Here is a 25,617-nt window from a genome sequence, read left to right as displayed (position 1 = left end):
TACAATACTGTAGTGGTTTCTGCCATACATTGGCATGTTTTGATCCCTGTCTCCTGTACAGTGTCACAAACCTCCGTCCATAGTTCATCAGGCACTCTGTCTATCAGATCTAGTCCCTTAAATCTATTTCACTTCCACTGAATAATCGTAAGGGATTTGATTTAGGTCATACCTGAATGGTCTAGTGGTTTTCCCTACTTTCTTCAATTTAAGCCTGAATTTGGCAATAAGGAGTTCATGATCTGAACCACAGTCAGCTCCCCATCTTGTTTTTGCTGACTATATAGAGCTTCTCCATCTTTGGCTGCAAAGAATATAATCAGTCTGATTTCGGTGTTGACCATCTGGTGATGTCCATGTGTAGAGTCTTCTCTTATGTTGTTGAAAGAGGGTGTTTGCTATGACCAGTGCGTTTTCTTGGCAAAACTCTATTAGGCTTGGCCCTGCTTCATTCCATACTCCAAGGCCAAATTTGCCTGTTACGCCAGGTGTTTGTTGACTTCCTACTTTTGCATTCCAGTCCCCTATAATGAAAAGGACACCTTTTTTGGATGTTAGTTCTAGAAGGTCTTGTAGGTCTTGGTAGAACCATTCAACTTCATTTTCTTTAGCATTACTGGTCAGGGCATAGACTTGAATTACTGTGACATTGAATGGTTTGCCTTGGAAACAAACAGAGATCAATCTTTTTCGTTTTGAGGATGCATCCAAGTACTTCATTTTGCACTCTTTTGTTGACTATGATGGCTTTTCCATTTCTTCTAGGGGATTCTTGCCCACAGTAGTAGATATAATGGTCATCTGAGTTAAATTCACCCATTCCAATCCATTTTACTTTGCTGATTCCTAAAATGTTGACACTCACTCTTGCCATCTCCTGTTTGACCACTTCCACTTTGCCTTGATTCATGGACCTAACATTCCAGGTTCTATGCATTATTGCTCTTTACAGCATCAGACCTTGCTTCTATCACCAGTCACATCTACAACTGGGTGTTGTTTTTGCTTTGGCTCCATCTCTTCATTCTTTCTGGAGTTATTTCTCCACTGATCTCCAGTAGCATATTGGACACCTACCAACCTGGGGAGGTCCTCTTTCAGTATCCTATCATTTTGCCTTTTCCTACAGTTCATGGGGTTCTCAAGGCAAGAATATTGAAGTGGTTTGCCATTCCTTTCTCCAGTGGACCACATTTTGTCAGAACTTTCCACCATGACCCAACCATCTTGGGTGGCCCTACACAACATGGCTCATAGTTTCATTGAGTTAGACAAGGCTGTGGTCCATGTGGTTAGATTGGTTAGTTTTCTCTGATTGTGGTTTTCAGACTGTTATCCCTCTGATGGAGAAGGATAAGAGGCTTATGGACGCTTCCTGATGGGACAGACTGACTGAGGGGGAAACTGGGTCTCCTTCTGATGGGCAGGGCCATGCTCAGTAAATCTTTAATCCAATCTTCTGTTGATAGGTAGAGCTGTGTTCCCTCCCTGCTATTTATCTGGGGCAAACTATGGTGGGGGTAATGAAGATAATGGTGACCTCCCTAGAAAGATCCCATGCATGTACTGCTACACTCAGTGCCCCAACCCTGCAGCAGCCACCACCGACCCATGCCTCCATCGGGGACTCCCGGACACCCACAGGCAAGTCCGGGACAGTCTCCTGTGGCATCACTGCTCCCTTCTCCTGGGTCCTGGTGTACAGGGTTCTGCTGTTCCCTCCAAGAGTCTATTTCCCAGTCTGGTGTAAGTTCTGGCAGCTCTATGGTGGGGTTAATGGCGACCTCCTCCAAGAGGGCTTATGCCATACCCAGGTCTGGTGTACCCAGAGTCCCTGTCCCTGCGGCAACCCATACCTATATATATCTATTACAGTTTTTTAAACAGAAAGATTAACCCCAATTTCAGGACAGTGATTAATTCAGAGTGGAGAGTGGAGCTTGAGTCTAAGTTTAATTTTTGCTTCTTGAAAAAAAGAAATCTGAAGCAAATAGCAAAAAACTAATGTTTGACTAATTTCACTGATGAAACTTGTAGACATACAGACTACATTTCTATATGTTTGGAATCTTTCATAATTAAGACGAAATTTTTGAAATAAATACAGAAGTGGGAAAATGTGTTCCTACAGTGAATAGGTGAGTGAATATAAAACCAAAATCTTAGTTTCTATTTCCTCCTTCTAACAGCTAACCTTCTAATGAGAGACAATCAAAAAAAAAAAAAAAAAATTCTCCTTATTCCTTTCCAGCCACTCCCTTTAATGTAGGCTCTAAAACTGTGGTAACAATAAAGCAGGTAATTAAGCCATAAGCAGTTGGGAAATCAGTCCCTTAAAATTGAAAGTCTGTTTCTCCTTCCCTCGGGTTCTCATAGCACTTTTAAACTCTAATGGGGCATATTATGTCATCTTACATTAAATTATATTTACATCTGTTTATGCCCTCTTAATCAATTTAATGTTAAGTATCTTAAGAGCAAAAAACTTGCTCTTCAAAGTTCCTTCAAAAAGTCAGGCTTTGTAGAGTAAATAAATGTTCACCTGCAGCTTCTATACTGAATTTGAGTGTTACTCTATATGTTCATCTCTCTATTTGACTGGGTAATTTTCCATCTTAGAATTTCAGTATATCACATTTAATTTTTAATTGTTGGGTTTAATAGACTAAGAAACTACCACCTTTTTAAAAACGGAGTTAAATTTTTTAAATCTACTTATTTTTAATTGAAGGATAATGGCTTCATAGTATCGTGTGGTTTCTGCCAAACATCAACACGAATCAGCCATAGGAAGCTACCACCATTAAACTAAGTGTTTCTAGTTCGTTCTCTTAAGACAAAACCTGAGAGGACAGCATAAGCTGCTTTATGCTAAGAACTGAACAAGATCAAAATCAAATCTTTTATTTAGCCAGCCATCAATTTAGACACAGCTGACTTATTAGCCTCTGCCCAACCTGTCAGTCAATTCCACCTAACCAATCAAGAAGCAAACATATATCCACTGAACCAGCCATCCAGGAAGTTATTACTGTGAACCCAAATCCAGGGTTGATACTTGCCTTCCTGCCAATTGCCAGGCTCTGTAAGTACAGAGCAAAAAAAAAAAAAAAAAAAAATCACTGACATGGCTGAATCCTTTGTTTCTATGTACATTCAAAGTGGACTAAAAATAATTCCTAAAATATGAGCTCTCATTTATTTCTGTCCTACTAGCTTTATAAACCTTCATCTTGTTTATTACTTTAATTTGAACACAACTATATCATCATGACTAGGAATTTTCAGTAAACTGATGAATCTTATTTGGCCTTTACAATTCATGACTTTCTCTTGCTTCCTACTTACAGAAAGAAGAATGGCAAATCATTTCTGAATACTTTTAATGTGTAGTTTACAATAATTCTATTTCATTCTTCCATCTCATCTTTTAATGAAAACACCTTAGAATTTGTTTTACTTGCGAATATTGTTAACATTAGAAAATTTTAAACTAGGCAGATGCAATTGCCCTACCAATTTCACAGAACACAACCTTCTAGATATAATCAATATGTTAATCAATCAGCTGCCTCCATTAGGATGTTAATGCCCTTCTCTGCTGTGGTAGGAACCACAATACTAGAGAGAAACATAATTTACTACTCCTCTGAGATATGCTGTATTCAAAAATAAATAAGATTTCATCTGCTGTGCAGAATTCTTTTCTAATAAGAATGCTTCCAGACACATCATTTTCATGGACAGATCCTTCTCCCCAGCACAATCCAAGGCTAGTAAAAAGACAGGAGGTGAACTGCAAAATATTCCTGTTTGTTCCACAAAGAAACACTATCTTTTCAATACATAGTTTGACAAGGACCACAGCCAGTATTCATTGGCTTATTTGTATGCTGAGAATATTCTAGATCGTGTTAAGATTTTCTGGACAGAAAAAAAAGAATAAAAACTACTGTTTGAATTCAGCCTTTCTTAAGAACCAAGTTGTATTTTCAGCAAAACAAAAGGAATCAATATAACAGTGAAAGCACGAAGCTCACAGATGGGTTTTTGGCTTTCAAATATATTTTGCGTGCTTGCTTGAGGTAACATTCCAAAGACAATGTCATTTCTAGGTTGTTTGAAAAGAAAAGCAGAAACTTTATTCCACAATATGCTTTAAAACTTCTTACTAACGAAACATTCTCTTTAGAATCAACTTACAGGAAACACACTAAAGCAATGAAAAGAAATCCAGCCTCATTTACTAGAAAATGGTGAAAATTGACACGTTATCGTTTCTGTCTTATTCAATCCTTATCACCAGAGAATATAAACCAAGACAGACATTCATAGTTCTGAAATACTTAATTTACTAAAAATCATCTCTAATAACAGCGTAATAGATAGGTACCTATTAAGTTCTAGCTGTTTCACAACTCTTAATACTTGACATTGCTGCAACGTTAAGTCTCAGTACCTTTATCTCAGAGGAAGTTCAGTTTGCCCAAGAGCACGCCTAAGAAGGGGCAGAGCAGATTTTGAATTCTAGCTGTCCAAGTTCCAAGCCCACGGAATAGCCACCAAACCACAAAGCCCGAGAACAATTCCTCTTCTGATAAAGACACAGGAGCAAGTGAGCGCACAGAACCAGTGAGCCGCCCTAAAGAGCCACACCCGAGTCCTGCTTGCCTTTACCAGCCCATCCCGCCACCTTCTCACCTCACTCTCCTCAGGGCAGCCACACCACACGGGCCTTCTCCTGGGGCTCAAATTCTCCAAGGCCTCTCCACTTCAACGTCACAATCAAGAACCATAATTCAGCTAGTCAGGCAGTTTTTAAAAGCACCATGAAGTGTTCCATGACTGCCCTCATTTATTATGAATTCTGTGACAAGGAACTTTTATTTGATAATCACTGAGGACTCTTTAATTAAATGTACTTGTTTGCAATGCAGATTTTGAAATTTGTTTATGTAAGCCAGAGGCTCTAGCACAGTATTTGGAGGAGAAAAAAAGACTTCAGTCTGGAATCCTGAGGACATCTAAATTGGTACTGTGAAGTGAGATGGGGGGAAAGTAAGTGAGAAAAAAGAGGGAGAGGGAGTGAGAGGCATGAGGCTTTCATCACGGACCAAAAAGTGATAAAACTGAGTGCTAATGAGAGACAAAAAAATAAAGGTAGAAATAAAAGGGAACAAAAATATAGAAAAGGGAAAAACTTGTCTCTGACAAAGCAGTACAGGTTTAAGAACTGCGCACAACTGACCGACAGTTCTCAATCTTAGAGCATCATACAACATTCATCATCTCCAAATTCATTTAATATCATCAGTATTTACTCCAAACTCATAAGAATATTTTAATCAACATGAATTGAGGCACACCTACCATGTTACTAGCACTGTAACAGGTATGAAGAGTAAATGAATAACGTGCCTAACAAAAAATCCTTGGTTCCTTAGGTATCTGTCTTAATATACAGTATCACAGCATGTTAGGAATCAACATGCCACGCTTTTATTGAGCACTTGCTGAGTGTCAGGCATTCTGGAAGGTAAAAATGGATTAAAAAGTATATCTATGCTCTAAAGGAATTCAGAAGAGACACACACCAGAAACAATTAGGGACTAATTCAAAATACCATGTCATCAAGTACCGAATCACCAAAGAGAGATCACCAAGTGATGTAGCAAGAGAAAAAAAAATTGAGAACTGAAAAACCTTCATGAAAAGAGTAGAGTTAAGCTGGTTTCTAATGGAGTTAGCGATAAAACAGAGTTAGGGCAATGCTAATGGAGAGTGGCTTCCCACGTGGCGCTAACAGTAAAGAACCTGCCTGCCAATGCAGGAGACATATGAGACGCGGGTTTGATCCCTGGGTCAGGAAGATCCCCTGGAGAAGGGAATGGCAAACCACTCCAGTATTCTTGCCTGGGAAATCCCATGGACAGAGGAGCTTGGGCTACAGTCTATAGGGTCACAAAGAGTCAGGTATGACTGAGCACACACAATGGGGGAGGAGGCAAGAGTCAATGAATTTAAAATCTGCCTGAAGTTAGGATTTACCACTGGAAATAACATATTAATCTAGTTATAAAATTTTGGATTAAAGTTATAGAAATCAACCAGAATTTCCTGAGGCAAAAGGGAAACTTATCAATTGACGGATACAAGGAAGACTACAATCAAACCACAGGGATGGCAATTATCCAGTTGATCTGGAGAATGACTATAACCAGGAGCTCCATTTCCGTATATCGGCTTCATCCTCTCCATCACAGGCTGACTGACTTTCTCCACACGGTGGGGAACATGACTGATGACAACTCTCAGGCTTTACCTCTTACCATTTCCACCATCAGATGCAGATGAATGAGGGCAGCATAAGCAGAAGAAAGGGGAAGAGAGGTGCCAGACAGACATGGTTCTACATATGTCCACCATCAAAGATACACTTAAAAAGCGGACTAATGGGAATTGATCTTAGGCTGGTGGGAAATGGCCAAAAGACAAAATAAATGGAAAGCCTGGCAGAACCTCCCATTTCGGAGCATAATGAAGCTAAAATGCTACCTTTATGCAGTCCATGGGAGAGCAAAGAGTCGGAGACGACTTAGCAGCTGAAGAACAATACAAAACTCGGTCTTATCACAACCTAGTGGATTTGTAACATGTTATTTGTACAAATATTAACAAGCCAATTAAAGTGAAACCTATACTGCACAATCTGTAAGATTCATTTATTCATTCATCCTCTACTTGAAGCTCTGTACCTTTTCTTCGATCATTTTTATACAGTTCAATTAAAAGTTTTTAATAACTGTTCTACCATTTCAAAAAATTACCACTTCAAAAAAATTATTACCTGCCCACTGAATGTTTCCCCAGATCTTAAAAGAGGCATGCTAAAGCTTTTAGGCATGAGAAGTCAGGATGTATAAATCTAAGTCTCAACTGGTTCTGCTATATCGTGTGTGTGTGTGTGTGTGTGTGTGTGTGTGTGTGTGTGTGTGTGTGTGTGTGTGTGTGTGTGTGTGTGTGTGTGTGTGTGTGTGTGTGTGTGTGTAGATAGATAATAAAAGAGATAAAGTAAAAATAACAAAATTTTAGTAACTGTTGCATCTTGGAGGATATATGGATACCTGTTACAATAATTCAATTTTTTGGTATACAGTACCTTAAAATATTCATTATAAAAATTTGAAGAGAAGTAGAAGCTTGACAGAAGGCTTCACATTTTAAATGAAAACATAATGAAAGCTTAAAAATGAAAATGGTGTTTCAGGAAGACGAACAGAGTAAGGGTATGGTTTGAGTGAGAGGCAGGAAAAACATGGGGAGACCTAGGAGATTATTGTCAGAGTCCAAGCAGATGGAGAGGGGGATGGGCTAGATGAGCGAGCGGCTGAAAAGATGGAACAGAAGGGATGAACCCGGAAGACACTGTGATGAATACCTAACAGAAACCAGTGAGTGCCAGGTGAGTGTGGGGGAGGACAGAATCGACAACTCCCGGTTCCCCAGGTCAGATAATTAGAGAAGGGAGAGATACTAGAGGATCTAAGGCAGGAGCAGATCTGCTGGGCTAAGACCATGTCTTTCATTAAATAGGTTAATATATTGCCTCTTCCATGTAAATCATGTAAGGAGAGTGCACATGCCGAATGCTGGTGTGTGTGGTGTCATCTCCTCCTCAGTCTCTGAAAGCCCAAAAGACAACACAGCACACCATCACCCTCGGAGCAAGAGCAGCAGACACACTGGCTAGAGCCAGCCCATATGCTCCCCTTGGTAAGCCACCTGTTTCAGTGTCTCGGCTCCCCAAGCCTGGAAGATGTACAAGATTTATGGGATTTTTTAAAAATGCAAAAACTGCATGATAGGGTGCTTTAAAGTGGTAAGAACCTGAACTTTATCCACAAAAATACATCAAAGCATACAGCTTCAAGTAAATGTGAGAGGGCTTCCTAGGTGGCGCTAGTGGTAAAGAACCTGCCAGCTAATGCAGGAAGACAGAAGAGACGTGGGTTCGATCTCTGGGTCAGGAAGATCCTCTGGAGGAAGGCATGGCAACCCACTCCAGTAATCTTGTCTGCAGAATCCTATGGACAGAGGAGCCCCATGAGCGGGCTACAGTCCACAGGGTTGCAAGGCGTTGGACCAAGTGAAGTGACTTACACACACAAGTGAGAGAACTTTCTCATGCTCAGATAATGTCAGTAAATGGCCTCTTGCTGTGAATACACATCTAGAGTATCTTAGAGGTAGCTTCCCTGGTGGCTCAGACGGTAAAGTGTCTGCCTGCAATGCGGGAGACCCAGGTTCAATCCCTGGGTCAGGAAGATCCCCTGGAGAAGGAAATGGCAACCCACTCCAGTACTCTTGCCTGGAAAATTCCATGGACAGAGGAGCCTTGTAGGCTACAGTCCATGGTTTCCCAAAAAGCTGGACACGACTGAGCAACTTCACATACTCTTCACTCACTCAGAGTATCTTAATGGAGAAAAAGTTCATGAATACATAAAATTCCTTTCTATTAGTTTTCTTAAACTTTCTCATTTAGCAGAAAACCAGGCAACTGCTATGTGCAATTACATTTCTTTAAAGTACAATTCATATGGAACAACCACAATCATTAACAAATTTTAAATCACTCACTGCCTTGTGGTGGGGTGTGGAAATGAAATTTGGGGTCACTGAAGAGGAAAGAAGAGAAGCCAGGTTGTTTCTGAGACAGACTGCGGAAATGGCCAACAGCCTGGCCCAGATGGGAGAGGGAGGTTACAAGAGACGTCAAGACACGTTGTGTTCACGTGGAGAACTGAGATGTCAAAAAAAAAGCACAAGTTGGTCAAAGTGGCGATATCTCCCTGCTAACTGCAGGGGAAAGTATTTCAGCTATATATCAGTGCAGAGGCCAGATGAAGTCTCTGCTAGGTTACAGCAGATCTAAACTGATAGAAATGGGGCTTATGTCTGAATCCTGAATTCAATTCCTTTGTATAGAAAGAAATGTGCACATCAGTCTGGTCTTCAAGAAACATGAGCACAGTGGAAGATCTATGGTCTTTTTCTTCATAACAGTATGGAATGGTGAGCCGTTAGGAATACGAAATAAACAGGAATTAAAGGACAGAAAAAGAATTCCAGGGAATATAAGATATTAAAGGGAAGAGAATTATTGTACTGTTAATCACAAAGAAATGAAAAAATAGACCTAAATCAAAAGTAAATTATTTCTGGGTTTCCCTAGTGGCTCAGTGGTAAAGAGTCCGCCTGCCAATGCAGGAGGCATGAGTATTGATCCCTGGCATGGGAAGATCTCACATACGTGGAAGAACGAAGCCCGTGCACCATAACTATTGTCGGGGTTCTAGAACCAGGGAACCGCAATGCTAAGCCCACGGCCTCAGATACTGAAGCCGGCGTGCCTGGAGCCCGTGCTCCGCGCAAGAGAAGCCACAGCAACGAGAAGCCTGCGCGCCGCAACCAGAGAGCAGCCTGAGCTGGCCGCAACTAGAGGAAAGCCGCGCAGCAACCAAGACCCCGCACAGCTAAACACACACACATAAAATTACTTACAAAAATATCTCTTTCTGCTTTTATCACTTTGGATTCACTTTAAGTGTGCTTTCTTCCAGCAAACAGGCCAAATCATTTCCCCCAAACCTGCATTCCCACAGTCTCCTATATATTCCTCTAATACATCATTTACCACACTCTTAGCATTTGTGGTCTTTCTATGTCCACACCAAGTGTTCTCTGCAATCTGAGAGTTTTGCTTAAAAAGGGGGAAAAAAATGAAATCAGTTACTGTAGGAATCTTGTATGTTATCTGTAGCTCCATATATAAACTAACATATGTTGAGTTAAATCCAAATAAATATCAGTTCCTCTTTCAATATACTTTTTTCAAAGGCAACATTGCTCTTGATCCAAAACCTGCATACTGTGGCCACTCCATTCTGCAAGACTACAGCCTTTTCCCTATATAATATTCTTTTCATGTACAGACTCTCTAGGGAAGCCCACTCAAGCTAGGGAATGAAAAAAGATACTCAACTGCACAAATATTTATCCACATGGAGTTATTATTTTTTTCACTCAATGACTATTTATACAAGATATGGCCCCAAGCAAAACAATTATTGCAGCTGGTCTCACCTGGGGCTTCCAATATACAGGTGAAGACAAATACTGAATTATGGAACAAGATGCCTAGCTAGGAATTAAGGTGCCTAGTAACAGCTGAACTACAGACCCTGAGCAATTACAAAATGCATATGAGAGCATGTAACAGCAGAGGACCTAGTTCAGACTGGAAAGCCAAAGAAAATCCAACGAAGTAGCACTTAAGCTAATGCTGGCAGTTTGGATGAAATTAGCCAGGGGAGGGAGGGCCAGGGGGAGAATGTGTGTGCACTTTGGAGCAGGGAAGTACTGCAAGCAGAGAAACCTGCAAAGGTCCTGAGGAACAACACCTGTCACACTCAAGGCAGAGAGAGCTGGAGTGTAGTGACAAAGCGGGAGAGAGGCTGGAGCTGAGACTGGATAGGAAAGCAAGCAGACTTACATATAGGTCCCTGGTTCTCAACATCTTCGGAAGCCCGATCAGGTGTGTACTTAAAAATAAAATAACCGCTATTGTCAGGGTGTGGGTGGGTGGTCTCCATTGTTGGTTGCTCTGGGGCATGGATGTCAGAGCGCCAAGAATGGACACAGGGAGGCCAGTCAATATGCAAACCTAACTAGAGCATTAAGAGTAACCTGTGCTGAGGGAGGGGCAGTGAAGATGAAGAGAAGTTAACAGATGAGAAATATTTAGGAAACAGACTTGATGGGTTTGGTGATGGACCAGGAGAAGAATGAAGGAGCAAGGACAGCATCCTCAATTCTCCTTATTGGTCACAGGGGCACTTCAGTAACAGTGGAGTTTTTAGTTAACAACAAAGATGACTGGTGAAGGTAGTTGAAAGGTAAAAATTGCCAGTTAACAACGTAAGTTCTGGAAGGTAGTATATAGTATGGGGACTGCAGTTAAAAAAAAAAAGCCAGGAGAGGATTTTTTTATCCTGGAAGGTGTGGCAAGAAATGAAGAATCCAGACTTACGCATGGTTTAACAGAAAAACTTGAAATCTATCCAGATAAAGATATCAAAATAATTGGTGGATATATTCAGAAGTACACTCTGGGGAGTCTTAGTCTATAGGTGGTATTTAAAGCAACTGGAGTAGATGAGATCACCTTGTGAGAAGGGAGAGTGAGAAGAGAGAATGTTAAATGAAAAAAATCTTTTTCTACTTTTACGTTTTAGAACATAAAGACATTTGAATTATCTACATGTTACAGTATCAAATATTTTATGGTTGTAATGATACTTAAGTATAACTTTAAAATATGATGTAATTCAGTTCAGTTGCTCAGTCGTGTCCGATTCTGCGACCCCATGAATTGCAGCTCACCAGGCCTCCCTGTCCATCACAAACTCCCTGAGTCCACCCAAACTCATGTCCATCAAGTCAGTGATGCCATCCAGCCATCTCATCCTCTGTCGTCCCCTTTTCCTCCTGCCCACAATCCCTCCCAGCATCAGGGTCTTTTCCAAAGAGTCAACTCTTCGCATGAGGTGACCAAAATATTGGAGCTTCAGCTTCAGCATCAGTCCTTCCAATGAACACCTAGGACTGGTCTCCTTTAGGATGGACTGGTTGGATCTCCTTGCAGTCCAAGGGACTCTCAAGAGTCTTCTCCAACACCACAGTTCAAAAGCATCAATTTTTCGGCACTCAGCTTTCTTCACAGTCCAACTCTCACATCCATACGTGACCAATGGAAAACCATAGCTCTGACGAGACAGACTTTTGTTGGCAAAGTAATGTCTCTGCTTTTTAATATGCTATCTAGGTTGGTCATAACTTTCCTTCCAAGGAGTAAGCGTCTTTTAATTTCATGGCTGCAATCACCATCTGCAGTGATTTGGGAGCCAAGAAAAATAAAGTCTGACACTGTTTCCACTGTTTCCCCATCTATTTCCCATGAAGTGATGGGACCAGATGCCATGATCTTAGTTTTCTGAATGTTGAGCTTTAAGTCAACTTTTCCACTCTCCTCTTTCACTTTCATCAAGAGGCTTTTTAGTTCCTCTTCACTTTCTGCCATAAGGGTGGTGTCATCTGCATATCTGAGGTTATTGATATTCCTCCCAGCAATCTTGATTCCAGCTTGTGCTTCTTCCAGCCCAGTGTGTCTCATGATGTAGTCTCCATATAAGTTAAATAAGCAGGGTGACAATATACGGCCTTGACGTACTCCTTTTCCTATGTGGAACCAGTCTGTTGTTCCATGTCCAGTTCAAACTGTTGCTTCCTGAGCTGCATATCATGTAATTACTGCATAGCAAATTATTCAAAAGTTACAAACCTCAGACTCCACTACCAACAAAGAATACTGATAGCAAAGAAAGGGGAGTGAATGTGGGTCACCGTATTTTCCTCTTTTTTTGTCAGATCTCTAAGCTGCTGGATCCATAAAGGGTCCCACATGTAGACCCTGCATAGAGCTCTAGTCTGTGAGCCAGTCCTTACATACAGATACACAAAGGCCACAGAAAAACCCAGATTTGTCAGGGGAGCTTACATTGTTTTTACCCCCCTGCCTGTGCATGCATACTGTTTTCCGAAGCTTTAGCTTTCCAAGTTTCAACACATGCTATTATTTATCTTTGGAACATCAGAATGTGTTGAAACATAAATTTTTCCATTTGGACTTTCAAATGAAAGAAAAAGTTTGCAATATTAAGCCACTTCTCAAAACAAGGAATCACTCTGTTATTCACTCTTTGTAGCATCTAGCTTTTCCAATGCAGTCAGTTATTAGTGAAACTAGGAGAGGTGTAAATCAAGAACAGTAAGGAAAACATGAGTCTCAGTAAGTTTAGAGATGATATTAATTGTGAAAGCCTAGAACAGCACTGGTGATAAAAAGAGCAAGTTCAAACCACAGACTTAAATCACAGTAGGCTGAAGTTACTATTTTGACCCAGCAACTGTTTAAAAATCAAAGATTAATACTTATTTCAGCAGGTGGGAAAGAGCTTAGCTTTTTATAAATGCCTTCTCTGTAAACTAATAACAACCAGGGCAGGCCCTCATCTGCTAAAACTGATTGAAGTTTATAATCAGGCCTGAGGGACTGGATGACTTCAGAAAGTCATCAGAGCCCTTGTTAGGGCTATTACCTTAATCTTGGTGACCCTGTCCTTCAGTGCAAGAGCCAAGAGTCAAAATGCAGAGAGTTTCTGGGTTGACTGCCAAAAAATTCTGAACAGAGGGCTTTTTTCAGGTATAAGATATCCCACCAGGTTATCATATAATGAAACCTGGAGGCAAAACAATTCAAAGTCATGTGGTTTATCAAAAGATAAACCTGGGACTTCCCTGGCAGTGCAGTGGATAAGAATCCGCCTGCCAGTGTAGGGGACATGGGTTCGATCCCTGGTCCGGGAAGATTCCACATGCTGCGGAGCAACGGAGCGCATGCACCACAAATACTGAAGGCCCCCTTGCCCACAACCCATGCTGGGCAACCAGGGAAGCCACTGTTGGACAAGACTGTCACCACAGCTGGAGAGTAGCTCTCCCACTCGCTGCAATGAGACAAAGCCTGAGCTCAGCAATGAAGACTCAGTGTAAAAAAATAAATTAATTAAATTCTTTACAAAAGATAACTGTTGCATTTTGGTAGCCTTCCTACAAACAGAATGGAAAAGCCAAAGGTTGAAAGAATCAGCCAAGGTACACGCATTCCAAGCAGTCAGTGCCTTTAAGGGTTAAGGCCTTCGGCAGGATTGGTTCTGTCACTGAAACGCTAGTTTTACCCATCACAGACACACAATAACAGGAACTTTACATATTAAAAGAGAAACACAAAACTGTTAACTGAGTCTGAATGTTACCTTTGTTCTTATTGAGTCCACTTAGAAAGGCCTAATTAACCATGGCAGGTTTTCTTAACCTTTTGAGGGTCAAGGATTCCTTTGAAAATCGTACAGCTGATTTCAACACTAGGTAACTGTGTAATTAATTGCAGGGTGCTCATTACACCCTGCACTGGTTTCCTAAAACCTCTGCCATATAATGGACAGTGAGTCCCTTGACACATACCAGGGGAGAAGATTTACCAAGCTTTACTGATTCACACGACTTCTTTCCTATCTGAAATACCATGGCACAGAAGCAATTTAAAAATACATTTTTTTGACTCTTCTGATTCACAAAACTGAATTCATTGGTAGGGAAAGAGCTCACTTATCTTAGTCATATTTGCTGTGAAGAAAATCAAATTATCCTTAAGTAACAGTTTTATCAGGCTTTGTATCTGCCAGGTGGTACCACAATTTCTTTTAAGATGTGGACGTGGGACCTGGAGGTTATCATATGAAGTGAAGAAAACCAGAGAAAGAGAAATATCATGGGATCACTTATATGTGAAATCTGAAGAGAACGATGCAAATGAACCTATTTATAAAGCAGAAAGAGATTCACAGATATAGGGAAAAAAATAGTTAAAAAGGGGAAAGACGGTGAGAAGGGATAAAACAGGAATTTGGGAGTAACATATACACACTACTCTATATAAAACAGATAAACAACAAGGACCTACTGTAGAGCACAGGAACTATACTCAATATCTTGTTAATGACCTGCAATGGAAAAAATCTGAAAAATAACATATATGTGTGTATATATACAGCCTTCCCTGGTGCCTCAGATGGTGAAGAATCCACCTGCAATGAAGAAGTCGCAGGACATGTAGTTTGATCTCTGAGTCAGAAGATCCCCTGGAGGAGGAAATGGCAATCTACTCCAGTATTCTTGCCTGGAGAATCCCACGAACAGAGGAGCCTGGTGGGCTACAGTCCATAGGGTCGCAAACAGTCAGACATGACCGAAGTGACTTAGCACACACACACGTAAATATATATATATATATATATATATATATATATATATATATGGATATATGTATGTTTGTGAAAGAGTTAGGTGCTCCGTCGTGTACAAGTATTTGCAACCCCACGGCCTGTAGTCGGCCAGACTCCTCTCTGTCCACGGAATTCTCCAGGCAGGAATCCTGGCGTGAGTAGCCACGCCCTTTTCCAGGGGGTCTTCCTGACCTAGGGATCGAACCTGGGTCTCCCACATTACAGATTCTTTACTGTCTGAGCCACATGTGTGTGTGTGTATACAGATATATGTACATATACATAAAACTGAATCACTTTGCTGTACACCAAAAAATAACACAATATTATAAAGCAAGTATATGTCAATAAAATTTAAAAATAAGGATAAATAAAAACAGACAGTACTCAGACACAGAGAACAAACTAATGGTTGTGGGGGCAGAGGGAAGAAAGGGGTAGGGATTTAAGAGGCAAAAACTACTGTGTATTAGATAAATAAGCCAAAAGGATGTATTGTATAGCACAGAGAATATAATAACTATAAATGGAGTATATAACCTTTAAGAATTGTGAATTACTATAGTTGTACACCTGATACATTTAACATTGTAAATCAATGATATTTCAATTAAAAAACAATTGTCTTTTTTAAAAAGATTTATAAATTACCAGATTAAAAAAAAAATGTGTTCCAGCTTATGTCATATACTTTCAAACACAGCCAACGCAAAGCACTTAGGGGAAGATCATTTCTACCTCATCCCAGTTCTAAGAGCCAACGATTCCAAGCAGTCTGAAATTTTAACTATATACAGCCATATTTTGACAGCTTTAGTCTAGTGTTAGTCACTCAGTCATGTCTGACTCTCTGCGACCCCATGGATTGTAGCCAGCCAGGCTCCTCTGTCCATGGAGTTCTCTAGGCAAGAATACTGGAGTGGGTAGCCATTCCCTTCTCCAGGGGATCTTCCTGATCCATGGATCAAACCTGGGTCTCCCACACTGCAGGCAGATTAATTTCTATCATTTCTAAAAATACTGCTGGTGGGGGGCAGGGTGGGGAGACAGGCAAGGGTGGAATGGGTCACAAAATCTAGGACCTTTGTAGTTTCAATTCCTGGTTATAGTTTAACGCATTAGAAAAAACAAATCACCCACCTCCCATTCTGTTTCTGTTGTATCATATTTCTGTTACAAAAAAGAATTGGAAAAGGTGGGTATGAATAAAACCAGGGACACTGGTTTTAAGAAAATGATATGAAATTCTACAACATCCCTGGAGCACTTACCATCCCAAGGCCTCATAGTATAAGTCTTGGGTTGAGGCTGGATATTTCAACCAGCTTCCAACTAGTCAAGTGGTCGATGAAAGCCCAACTAGTATTTAGGTCCACAGGTAAGAACTGCCATTGGTTTAGCTATATGAGTGTTCTACATTTCAGCACAGCTAACGAGTGAATTAAAAGTATATCGTTTATAAATGCTATTTCTCTACTGAACAGAAACAAAACTAAACTAGGTACAATAACTGATAACTGGCAAATGTTTAATTTTAAATTAGCCCCTCAAGCGTTATGATATAGAAACCTAGTTGAGGGGAAAAAAAAAAAGCACAGTAAATACCAATTGAAATCTCAGTCACATATAAATAAAATTAATTTAAAATCTCAGTTTCCATGCAAGACAGAGAAACTTAACATGGAGAGATTAACAGGCATTATCAACTCAAGGCTTCAGAGAAGCCCAAGACACTGCTGAGACACTCTACAGTCAAGGTTCATCAGGTCATTGAGGCAGACCTGAAACAAGCATTGCTATTTCCCCAACACACTCTGGGCTTCCTCGGTGGCTCAGCTGGTAAAGAATCTGCCTGCAATTAGAGAGACCTGGGTTCAGTCCCTGGGTTGGGAAGATACCCTGGAGAAGGGAACGGCTACCCACTCCCATATTCTTGCCTAGAGAATTCCGTGGACAGAGGAGCCTGGCAGGCTACCATCTATGTGATCACAAAGAATCGGGACACGACTGAGTGACTTTTGCTTCACTTCACTGACACCCTCTGCCCTACATGAAACGGCACCCAGAAATCACTTCTCATTTCAGGTCCAAATGAACTGGCCTTTACACTCACAGACATTATCAACAAGTAGTTAAGAAAACTGCCTAGTCCTTATAATCCAGTCATAAAAAAGGAAGAGGCACAGAATCTGGTGAGTCTTGGACACAGTGTGCTTACACAAAGGGCGATTACAGAGACATCTCCAAACAGAATCTTCAAAGCAAATAGAGGCTATTTTCTTAAGATTATTATATATTTCACTATAATGCGCACAGCTTTCATAGTTTTAGAATTTTCCAGGTAACTACTCCAAAGCATACTTTTTTACCAACAGCATATGGAAAATCTTGTTATCCATTTCCTAGCGAAGGCAATTTAGCTAGGAAAAAAAAATTAGGACACATTACACTAAACCAAGTCAATGAATGACAATACTGCCACTAACCTAGTCAAACAGACCATTGAAAGAGACTCAAGTTCAATATTTATATATTTAGGTGGAAGAGTCTTGTTTCCGAAAAATATTTCGTACTTTCTGTTCAGGCACATTAAGAACAATGAAAAACCACCACTCAAACAAACTGGACTGAAATTCAACACAACGGCATGAGTTTTTCAACCCGTTATCAACACCATGAAATAGTTCCCTTTGGTGATTAAAATCCTGGAAAGAAATCATAATTACTCCATCTGGGATTATGGCCTTCAAATCATGAGTACTTTAGATAAAACCGCCAATGTTTAGTCCTACTTCTACTGATTTTCAAATTCCTTGAACAGAAAAACAAAAAATCTAAACAAATGCCTTCATGGATGCTGCTGCTGCTGCTAAGTCGCGTCAGTCGTGTCCGACTCTGTGCGACCCCATAGATGGCAACCCACCAGGCTCCCCCATTCCTGGGATTCTCCAGGCAAGAACACTGGAGTGGGCTGCCATTTCCTTCTCCAATGCATGAAAGTGAAAAGTGAAAGTGAAGTCGCTCAGTCCTGTCCGACTCTTCGCAACCCCATGGACTGCAGCTCACCAGGCTCCTCCACCCATGGGATTTTCCAGACAAGAGGACTGGAGTGGGGTGCCATTGCCTTCTCCACCTTCATGTATGGGAGATTTCAAACAGGTTTGCTTAGATCAAGAAGTTTAAATCAAGTTTTTTGTTTAACATAACAAAAAGCATACAGTAATATCCTATACTGAATTTCACTACTTTTAAATTTTATTAAGTTAAATAGGTCCCAGCTATGTAGAATATAAAAAAGGCTTTAACTTTAAAAGTACAAGAATGGAGCAGCTTCATTTACAGTGGCTAAAACTGAAATAACCCAAACATCCTTCAATAGAAGTGATAAATCAAACTGCAATAATTCATACAATAGAATACTACTCAGCAGTATAAAGGAATAAACTACTGAACAAGCAACAACATGGGTGAAACCATTGAAAATTAGACTGAGTTACAGAAGCTAGACAAAGAAGCACATGCTACATGCTTCTATTTTATGAAGGTCTAGAAAACACAAAATTAATGACAAAAACAATCAAAACAGTTTTCAACGGTCAGGATCAAAGACTGCCTGAGACGGGGGCATGAAGGAACCGTCTAAGGTGATATAAATGTTTTCTGTCTTGACAGGGGTAATGCTTACAGGGGTGTATCCGCTTTTGTTAAGAGACTACAGTTTATGTTACTACCAGAATCTGAAGTATTAAGTCCATCAAGTAGCTCCTATAGTTCTTTTTTTTTTTCACTTTATGACTTTTGATATTTTTAAATTAATATTTACAAAATTTATATAATCCTAAGCTAACCTGAAAATGACTTTTGAATCTTTTACAAGACAAAACTAGAGTGATAATAAAATTTTAATGTCAGTTTAAAAATACATATATATACATAAAATGTGGCAATTCTAAATCAAACACTTTCCTTAGCTAATAAACTAGCTTATGGTTTAAAAAATGTACAGTTTAGGTATGTCCATTTTAATGTAAGTACATTTTACCTCTCCATGTCCCCTAAATCCCACATAGTAGAAGTGGATGGAACTGTGAAGGAAACAGGGATAGCAGAATTTGATCACTGTTAAAGCTGGGTGATGGGTATGGCTTTATGAACACTATCCTGTTTACTTTCTATGTATTTGACATTTTCCAAGAAAAAAGGTTTAAAACTACTTATCAGTAAAATGGTATGGACCTAACAGAAGCAGAAGATACTAAGAAGAGTTAGCAAGGATACACAAATGAACTCTACAAGAAAGATCTTAATGACACAGATAACCATGATGGTGTGATTACTGACCTATAGCCAGATATCCTGGAGTGCGAAGTGAAGTGGGCCTTAAGGAAGCATCACTGTGAACAAAGCTAGTGGAGGTGATGGAATTCCAGCTGAGCCATTTCAAGTCCTAAAAGATGATGCTGTTAAAGTGCTATATTCAAAAGGCCAGCAAATTTGGAAATCTCAGCAGTGCCATAGGACTGGAAAAGGTCAGTTTTCATTACAATCCCAAAGAAAGGTAATGCCAAAGAATGTTCAGACTACCGCACAACTACACTCATCTCACACACTAGCAAAGTAATGCTCAAAATTCTCTAAGCAAGGCTTCAACAGTGCATGAATTAAGAACTTCCAGATGTTCAAGCTGGATTTAGAAAAGGCAGAGGAACCAACGAGCACACTGCCAACATCTGGTGGATCATAGAAAAAGCAAGAGAGTTCCAGAAAAACATCTACTTCTGCTTCATTGATTATGCTAAAGCCTTTGATTGTGTGGATCACAACAAACTATGGAAACTTCTTCAAGAGATGGGAATACCTGAGCACCTGACCTGCCCCCTGAGAAACCTGTATGCAGGTCAAGAAGCAACAGTTAGAACTGAATATGGAACAACAGACTGGTTTCAAATCAGGTAAGGGGCACGTCAAGGCTGTATATTGTCACCGTGCTTATTTAACTTATATGCAGAGTACATCATGAGAAACGCTGGGCTGCAGGAAGCACAAGCTGGAACCAAGATTGCCAGGAAAAATATCAATAACCTCAGATATGCAGATGACACCACCTTATGGCAAAAAGTGAAGAGGAAGGAACTAAAGAGCCTCTCGATGAAAGTGAGAGAGGAGAGTGAAAAAGCTGGCTTAAAACTCAACATTCAAAAACCGAAGATCATGGCATCCCGTCCTATCACTTCATGGCAAATAGATGGAGAAACAATGGAAACAGTGACAGACTTTATTTTCTTGGGCTCCAAAACCACTGTAGATGGTGACTGCAGCCATGAAATTAAAAGACGCTTGCTGCTTGGAAGAAAAGCTAAGATCAACCTAGACAGCATATTAAAAAGCAGAGACATTACTTTGCCAACAAAGGACCATATAGTCAAAGCTATGGTTTTTCTAGTAATCATATATGGATATGAGAGTAGGACCATAAAGAAAGCTGAGCACCGACAAATTGATATTTTTGAACCATGACATTGGAGAAGACTCTTGACAGTCCCTTGGACTGCAAGGAGATCAAACCAGTCCATCCTAAAGGAAATCAGTTCTGAATATTCATTGCAAGGACTGACACTGAAGCTCCAATACTTTGGCCACCTGATGCAAAGAGTCAACTCATCAGAAAAGTCTGATGATGGGAAAGATTGAAGGCGAGAGGAGAAGGGGATGATAGAGGATGAGATGGTTGGATGGCATCACTGACTCAATGGACATGAGTTTGAGCAAGCTCGGGAATTGGTGATGGACAGGGAGGCCTGGCATGCTGCAGCCCATGGGGTCGCAAAGAGTCAGACATGACTGTGTCGTGAACTGAATCAGTGAAACACACAATCATTGCTATAAACAGTGTATCAGTATAAACATACATATATATTGTGAAAACATAGCCCTCAACGAGCTTTCACTGTATGCAGAAGACTTTTTTAAAAATCCGTGGAGGTCCCCTGTGTCTGTCTGCACTTTATATGGAGAATCTGAAATGGAGCTCGTCATTTTCCCCAGCTCTGCTCACCCCATCCCCCAGTACGCCGCCCATCTAATAGGCCATCAGACTGGATATGATATTATCGTTTCAGTTACTACCAACCCTCAAATTAATTCTTCCCTCAGCCCTCAAATATTTATTTCTAACAATTATTGGTGCAGATGGAGAAATCAGAGCTGTTGTAGACACTAGAGAAAACAGATCTCAACTTTCGTCTTTTTTCTCGCTAGTCTGAGGATGATGTTCTAGAAGTTAATGAGATAACAAAGATTTGTTTTTATGCCTTGATTTTATAAATCTCATATTCAACTTCTCTTAACACCACTTTCTTATTTCTCAGCTATATAAAGAGACAAAAATTTTGAAAATAATAAAATCTGAAGTAAAAGTCAACAGTCAGTTTTTCTATATGGACTTATGAAGCTCAATCATATATGAGTCACTAAACATGTCTTATTAGTTTTCTAAATTTTGCCTGAGGAAGGCAAATGTCTGAAAAATCAGAAGCACCATACAGAGGCAAAGAAAGATCTACCAGGCTCAGTCAGAGCTATTTAAAGGTATATAATACCCTCCTAGGTCATAAGAGAATTATAAGTGTGCCTGGGTAAAGAATCTTCTTGACAGAACCTAAAAAGTGGACTTAAGTATTGTTCTAGAAGTTGTCTGCCGTCAACAAGATAAACAGTGAAATTAGCTAAAATTAAAAGTCCAAGATAAATGCACTTTATAACCTCCTCCTATAAATATTTCTACCTACCATTTATTTTTATATGCCCTTGGTAAATTTCAGTGAAGAATTTCACAAGATGTTAAATAACACAAACTCAAAGTAAAAGAGATACCCAATGCCAGCATTTTAGTTTATTCATTCATTCAAAAAACTTAATGTGTGCCTGTGAGTCACATATGCTCTTCTAGGTGCTAGAAAGATATGTAATAATTCTATGTAATAATGAACAAAACAAAAGTTCATGTCCTCAGAGAGCTTACATTCTAGTAAGAGGAGACAGGTTTACAAGAAGGGCTGAGGATGTTAAATGCCGTGGAGGAGAATGAGTAGGAAAAGGGCATGCAGATTGCTATTTAATATAGCAGTCAGAAAAGCTTCTCTGTTCTAGTGATATCTGAGCAAATCTGGTGAATGCGAAGGTACAGAATTCCAGGCAGAGAAAATGCAAAGCACAAAGGTCCCACACCAGAGCCCACTTGCCAACTGCAGAAGCAGAGAGAGTGTGGCCCCAGCACTGGGTTAGGGTGGGAGCCAAGGGACGCAGGAAGGGGGCAGGCACAGAGGGATCCAGGCCTTTGAAGACCATTTTCAGGGTCTGGGCATCTCGTGTGAGAGCCATGGAAAGCCACTGCAGGACTGGGAGCTGAAATGGTCCTATTTAACATTTTTTAGAAGATTACTAACTGTGTGAGGAGAACAGAGAGTACAGAAACAAAGGTCGAAGCAGGAAGACCAGTTCAATCTAGACAAGGTGCTCAGAGGAATATTTTAACTTCTTTGTGTACAGGTTGTGTTTCATTATGCAACCAATGTGTGTGTTAGTTGCTCAGCCGTGTCCAACTCTGCAACCCCAAGGACTGTAGCCCGCCAGGCTTCTCTGTCCCGAGATTCTCCAGGCAAGAACACTGGAGTGGGTTGCGGTTCCCTTCTCCAGAGATGCAACCCAATATCTCTAAGTCAAACAGCAATCAACTGAATGGCTCTCCTGGTTGCCACTGCCTTGGAGAGGTAGAGTTTTTGAGGGAAATGCAAGAGTCATAACACTTCTGAGGCTCTAGTCTGATCTGTTGGCTAGTGGTTCCTTTATCTCCGTTAGGCTAATAGGTAAATATGCTCCAAAACTGCATTTCACCCAAATAATCCTTTTCAAAAATATTCTATCCCAAATATCAGAAAGTAAATATTTTCACATGCATGCAGGATACAGACGTTTCTCATATTATTTCACAACAGCAGTAGTCAAAACCCATGTAACGAATATTTCTGAAAGATGATAAATCCAAATAAAAATATACTGCAAACCATAATTCATCTCTACTCTCAGACTTCTGTTCCGTAACTTATGAAATTATGAAGACGGGCTCCCAATCACTCTCCTATCTCCCATTTCCTTAAATTCAGCAAACATTGTGTCTAACAGCTGCCTCATTGAAACCCTCTGGTTAGCAATGTCAGTTATAAAAAGCCAGGAAAACCACCACACTCCGCACACCTTTCAGGACTTTCAGCCATGCTCAAGTGTTATTAATTGGTTTAAAAGGGTGTCAGAAACGCATGCTTTCCTCCACACTTTGGTGATTTCATCCTTTGCTCAGAGCACTCTGATAAATTAAATCATCCTGGCTGTGTCAGGAATCGCAGCTGGTGTTGTCACAGTACTGGTCTTTGAGGATGAACAAGCAGTACAAAAAAAGATACTAAATCCTACTCTTCAAAAATCTCGTTTTCGGCATCTTGTATGATGTTACTAGGCAGGATTTTAAAGCAAAAATAAATGTTACAATTCACTTTGGTTTTGTGGAAACCTAAGTCCACTTGCCAAAAAAAGAAAAAAAAAAGAAAAAAAACCTGATGGCTTTCTTTCTTTCCAAATAGCAGGCAGCTTTTACAGCAGGGAAGGGAACTGGGGTGGGGGGTGGGGAGAAGCTATTAAAATGGACAATCCCGCCTTTCCCTTACCGGTGGAGCCTTAATGGAGGGGAACCAGGCAGGAACGGCGGGACTGTTAGAGCTACAGATACTGAAAGAGACTTCATCACCCTCACTGAATAGCGCGGAGAATCTGCCTCATTACCTCCCACTAACAAGTAAGGAGATTCCCCTCTCTGGGGGCAGGCCTTGCTATACCAACATCCACTACAGACTTGATCTCAACCACCCGCTCTCTCCTTTTCCCTTTCCTTCAATCACAAACTCCTATTTCATTTTTGGTTTGTTTCATTTTTATTAAACGGAAGACGTTCTTGCAAACTGCCTGAAAACCATTCCCAGGATAAGAAGAGATAGAAATAAATAATAAAATAGATCAAGATTTTTCTCTAGAGCCAAATTTAAATATACAGGCGGAGCCAGATGATGAAAAGGGGTGTGTGGGTGTCTATCGCAAAATTTTCAGTCTCCAGGAGAGAAAACGTTACAGAACAGAAGCCTAAAGAGATGTGAGAACCGTGTGTGTGTGTGTGTGTGTGTAAATCATCCATCCCCAGGCTAAAAGGATTTGAGAACCGTGTGTGTGTGAGTGTGTGTGTACACAATCATCCCCAGGGCAGAGGGGAAATTCACGAAGGGAGGAGAAGAAAAGGATCCATGAGGCAGTCTCAATCCCACCCCTGCCGAGCCCCCCCCACCCCACTGCAGCACTCTGCGCTTAGCAGAAAGCTCATCACCCAGATTCTCGAAACCAAAGCAAAGCCCCAGTCCTGGGCAGGCAGGCTGTGGAGGTGGGGGGTGGGTAGAGACAGACGATGGGAAACCATCTGGCCAGGGACTGCGCGAGGCGGCCAGCGAAATCAGAAGAGTCGCCGGCGGAGACGGGAAGGCAGGGCCGGGCTCCCGGGACCTACCTGGAGCGGCGACTGTAGCGGATGCCCCGGGCACCTCCGGCCTCTCTTCCTCGGCTTCCTCCCGCTGCCGCTGCTGCTGCTGCTGGATGAGGCTGAGGTCGGAGCGGCTGAGCTCGGCTCTGGCGGCCGCGGGGACCAGCCTCGCCTTCAGCAGCACCGCGGCCAGGCCGAGGAGCAGGGTGCAAGGGACGCGCCGGCTGAGCCTCGCCATGGCCGAGAGCCAGAGGGCCGCGGCGGCATATTGCGGAGCTGCGGGCGGCGGCGGGCGCCAGGGCTGCGGGCTCCGGCTGCGCCCGCCCGCTCGCGCCCCCTCGCGCACTCTGCCTCGCACTCGCTCAGCAGAAGGAGGCCGCGGAGGCGGAGGGGACCGCGGGAGGAGGAGGGGGAAGCTAGCATCCTCGCGCACGTGATGCGGGAGGCGGGACGAACCCGGCGCCAGGGACCGCGTCTCCGCGGTCAGCCCGGGGCTGGGCTGCTCCGAGGGCGCGCACCGGCGGGGTGCTGGGGCGCAGGGCGACTGGTGGCCTCCGAGGGTAAACGAAAAGGAGCCTTTCAGGGGGCTGGCAGACCAGGTCCTCCAGCCCCTACCGACATTGAGAAATTCTGCAGAGAGTGGAATAAAATTCCCTCCACCTGACCGCAAAATAGAAGAGCAGGTAATATTAACATATTGATTACCCTCCTACAACACGCAAGGCTGCACCAACCAATGCAAAAGCCAGGATCTCTTAGCCATATGGGCTTTGGGGCACTGCGACCATCATTGGTTGGCTCGAAATTAAACTACAGTTCTCCAATATTTTGATTAAACTTCCTTTTTCTTCCCAAGTAGAATTTTCTTTCTGTATCATATAATGTCATTAATTACATTTTGTCCAATTATAGTCTACAGTTTTCATTTGCTCAAAAAATGTTTTTCTAAATGCCTACTAAATGCTTACCGCGTGCGTTCCAATATTTTGATCAGGATTTGAATAAGCAAGATAGAATCCCTGCATTCTAGGAGCTCACTACCTGTTAGGGCAGAGGAACATAAAAGCAAATTA

General features: G+C 41.4%; 1 protein-coding gene across 1 annotated transcript in view; it reads right to left on the bottom strand.

The window, feature by feature from the left end:
• The window catches only part of FAM171B (family with sequence similarity 171 member B), a 75,475-nt gene extending 50,567 nt beyond the window's left edge, over positions 1–24,908 (bottom strand). The window contains exon 1 of the mRNA XM_065931897.1: positions 24,572–24,908. Coding sequence (XP_065787969.1) covers positions 24,572–24,782 — 211 coding nt within the window. The 5' untranslated portion in view covers positions 24,783–24,908. The remainder of the gene's footprint in view (positions 1–24,571) is intronic.
• Between the last annotated feature and the right edge of the window lie 709 nt (positions 24,909–25,617).

The sequence above is a fragment of the Muntiacus reevesi genome, chromosome 3 (genome assembly GCF_963930625.1).
Source record: "Muntiacus reevesi chromosome 3, mMunRee1.1, whole genome shotgun sequence".
Lineage (NCBI taxonomy): Eukaryota > Metazoa > Chordata > Mammalia > Artiodactyla > Cervidae > Muntiacus > Muntiacus reevesi.
The sequence above is the reverse complement of the archived record's forward strand: the minus strand, read 5'-3'. Positions and strand labels throughout refer to the sequence as shown.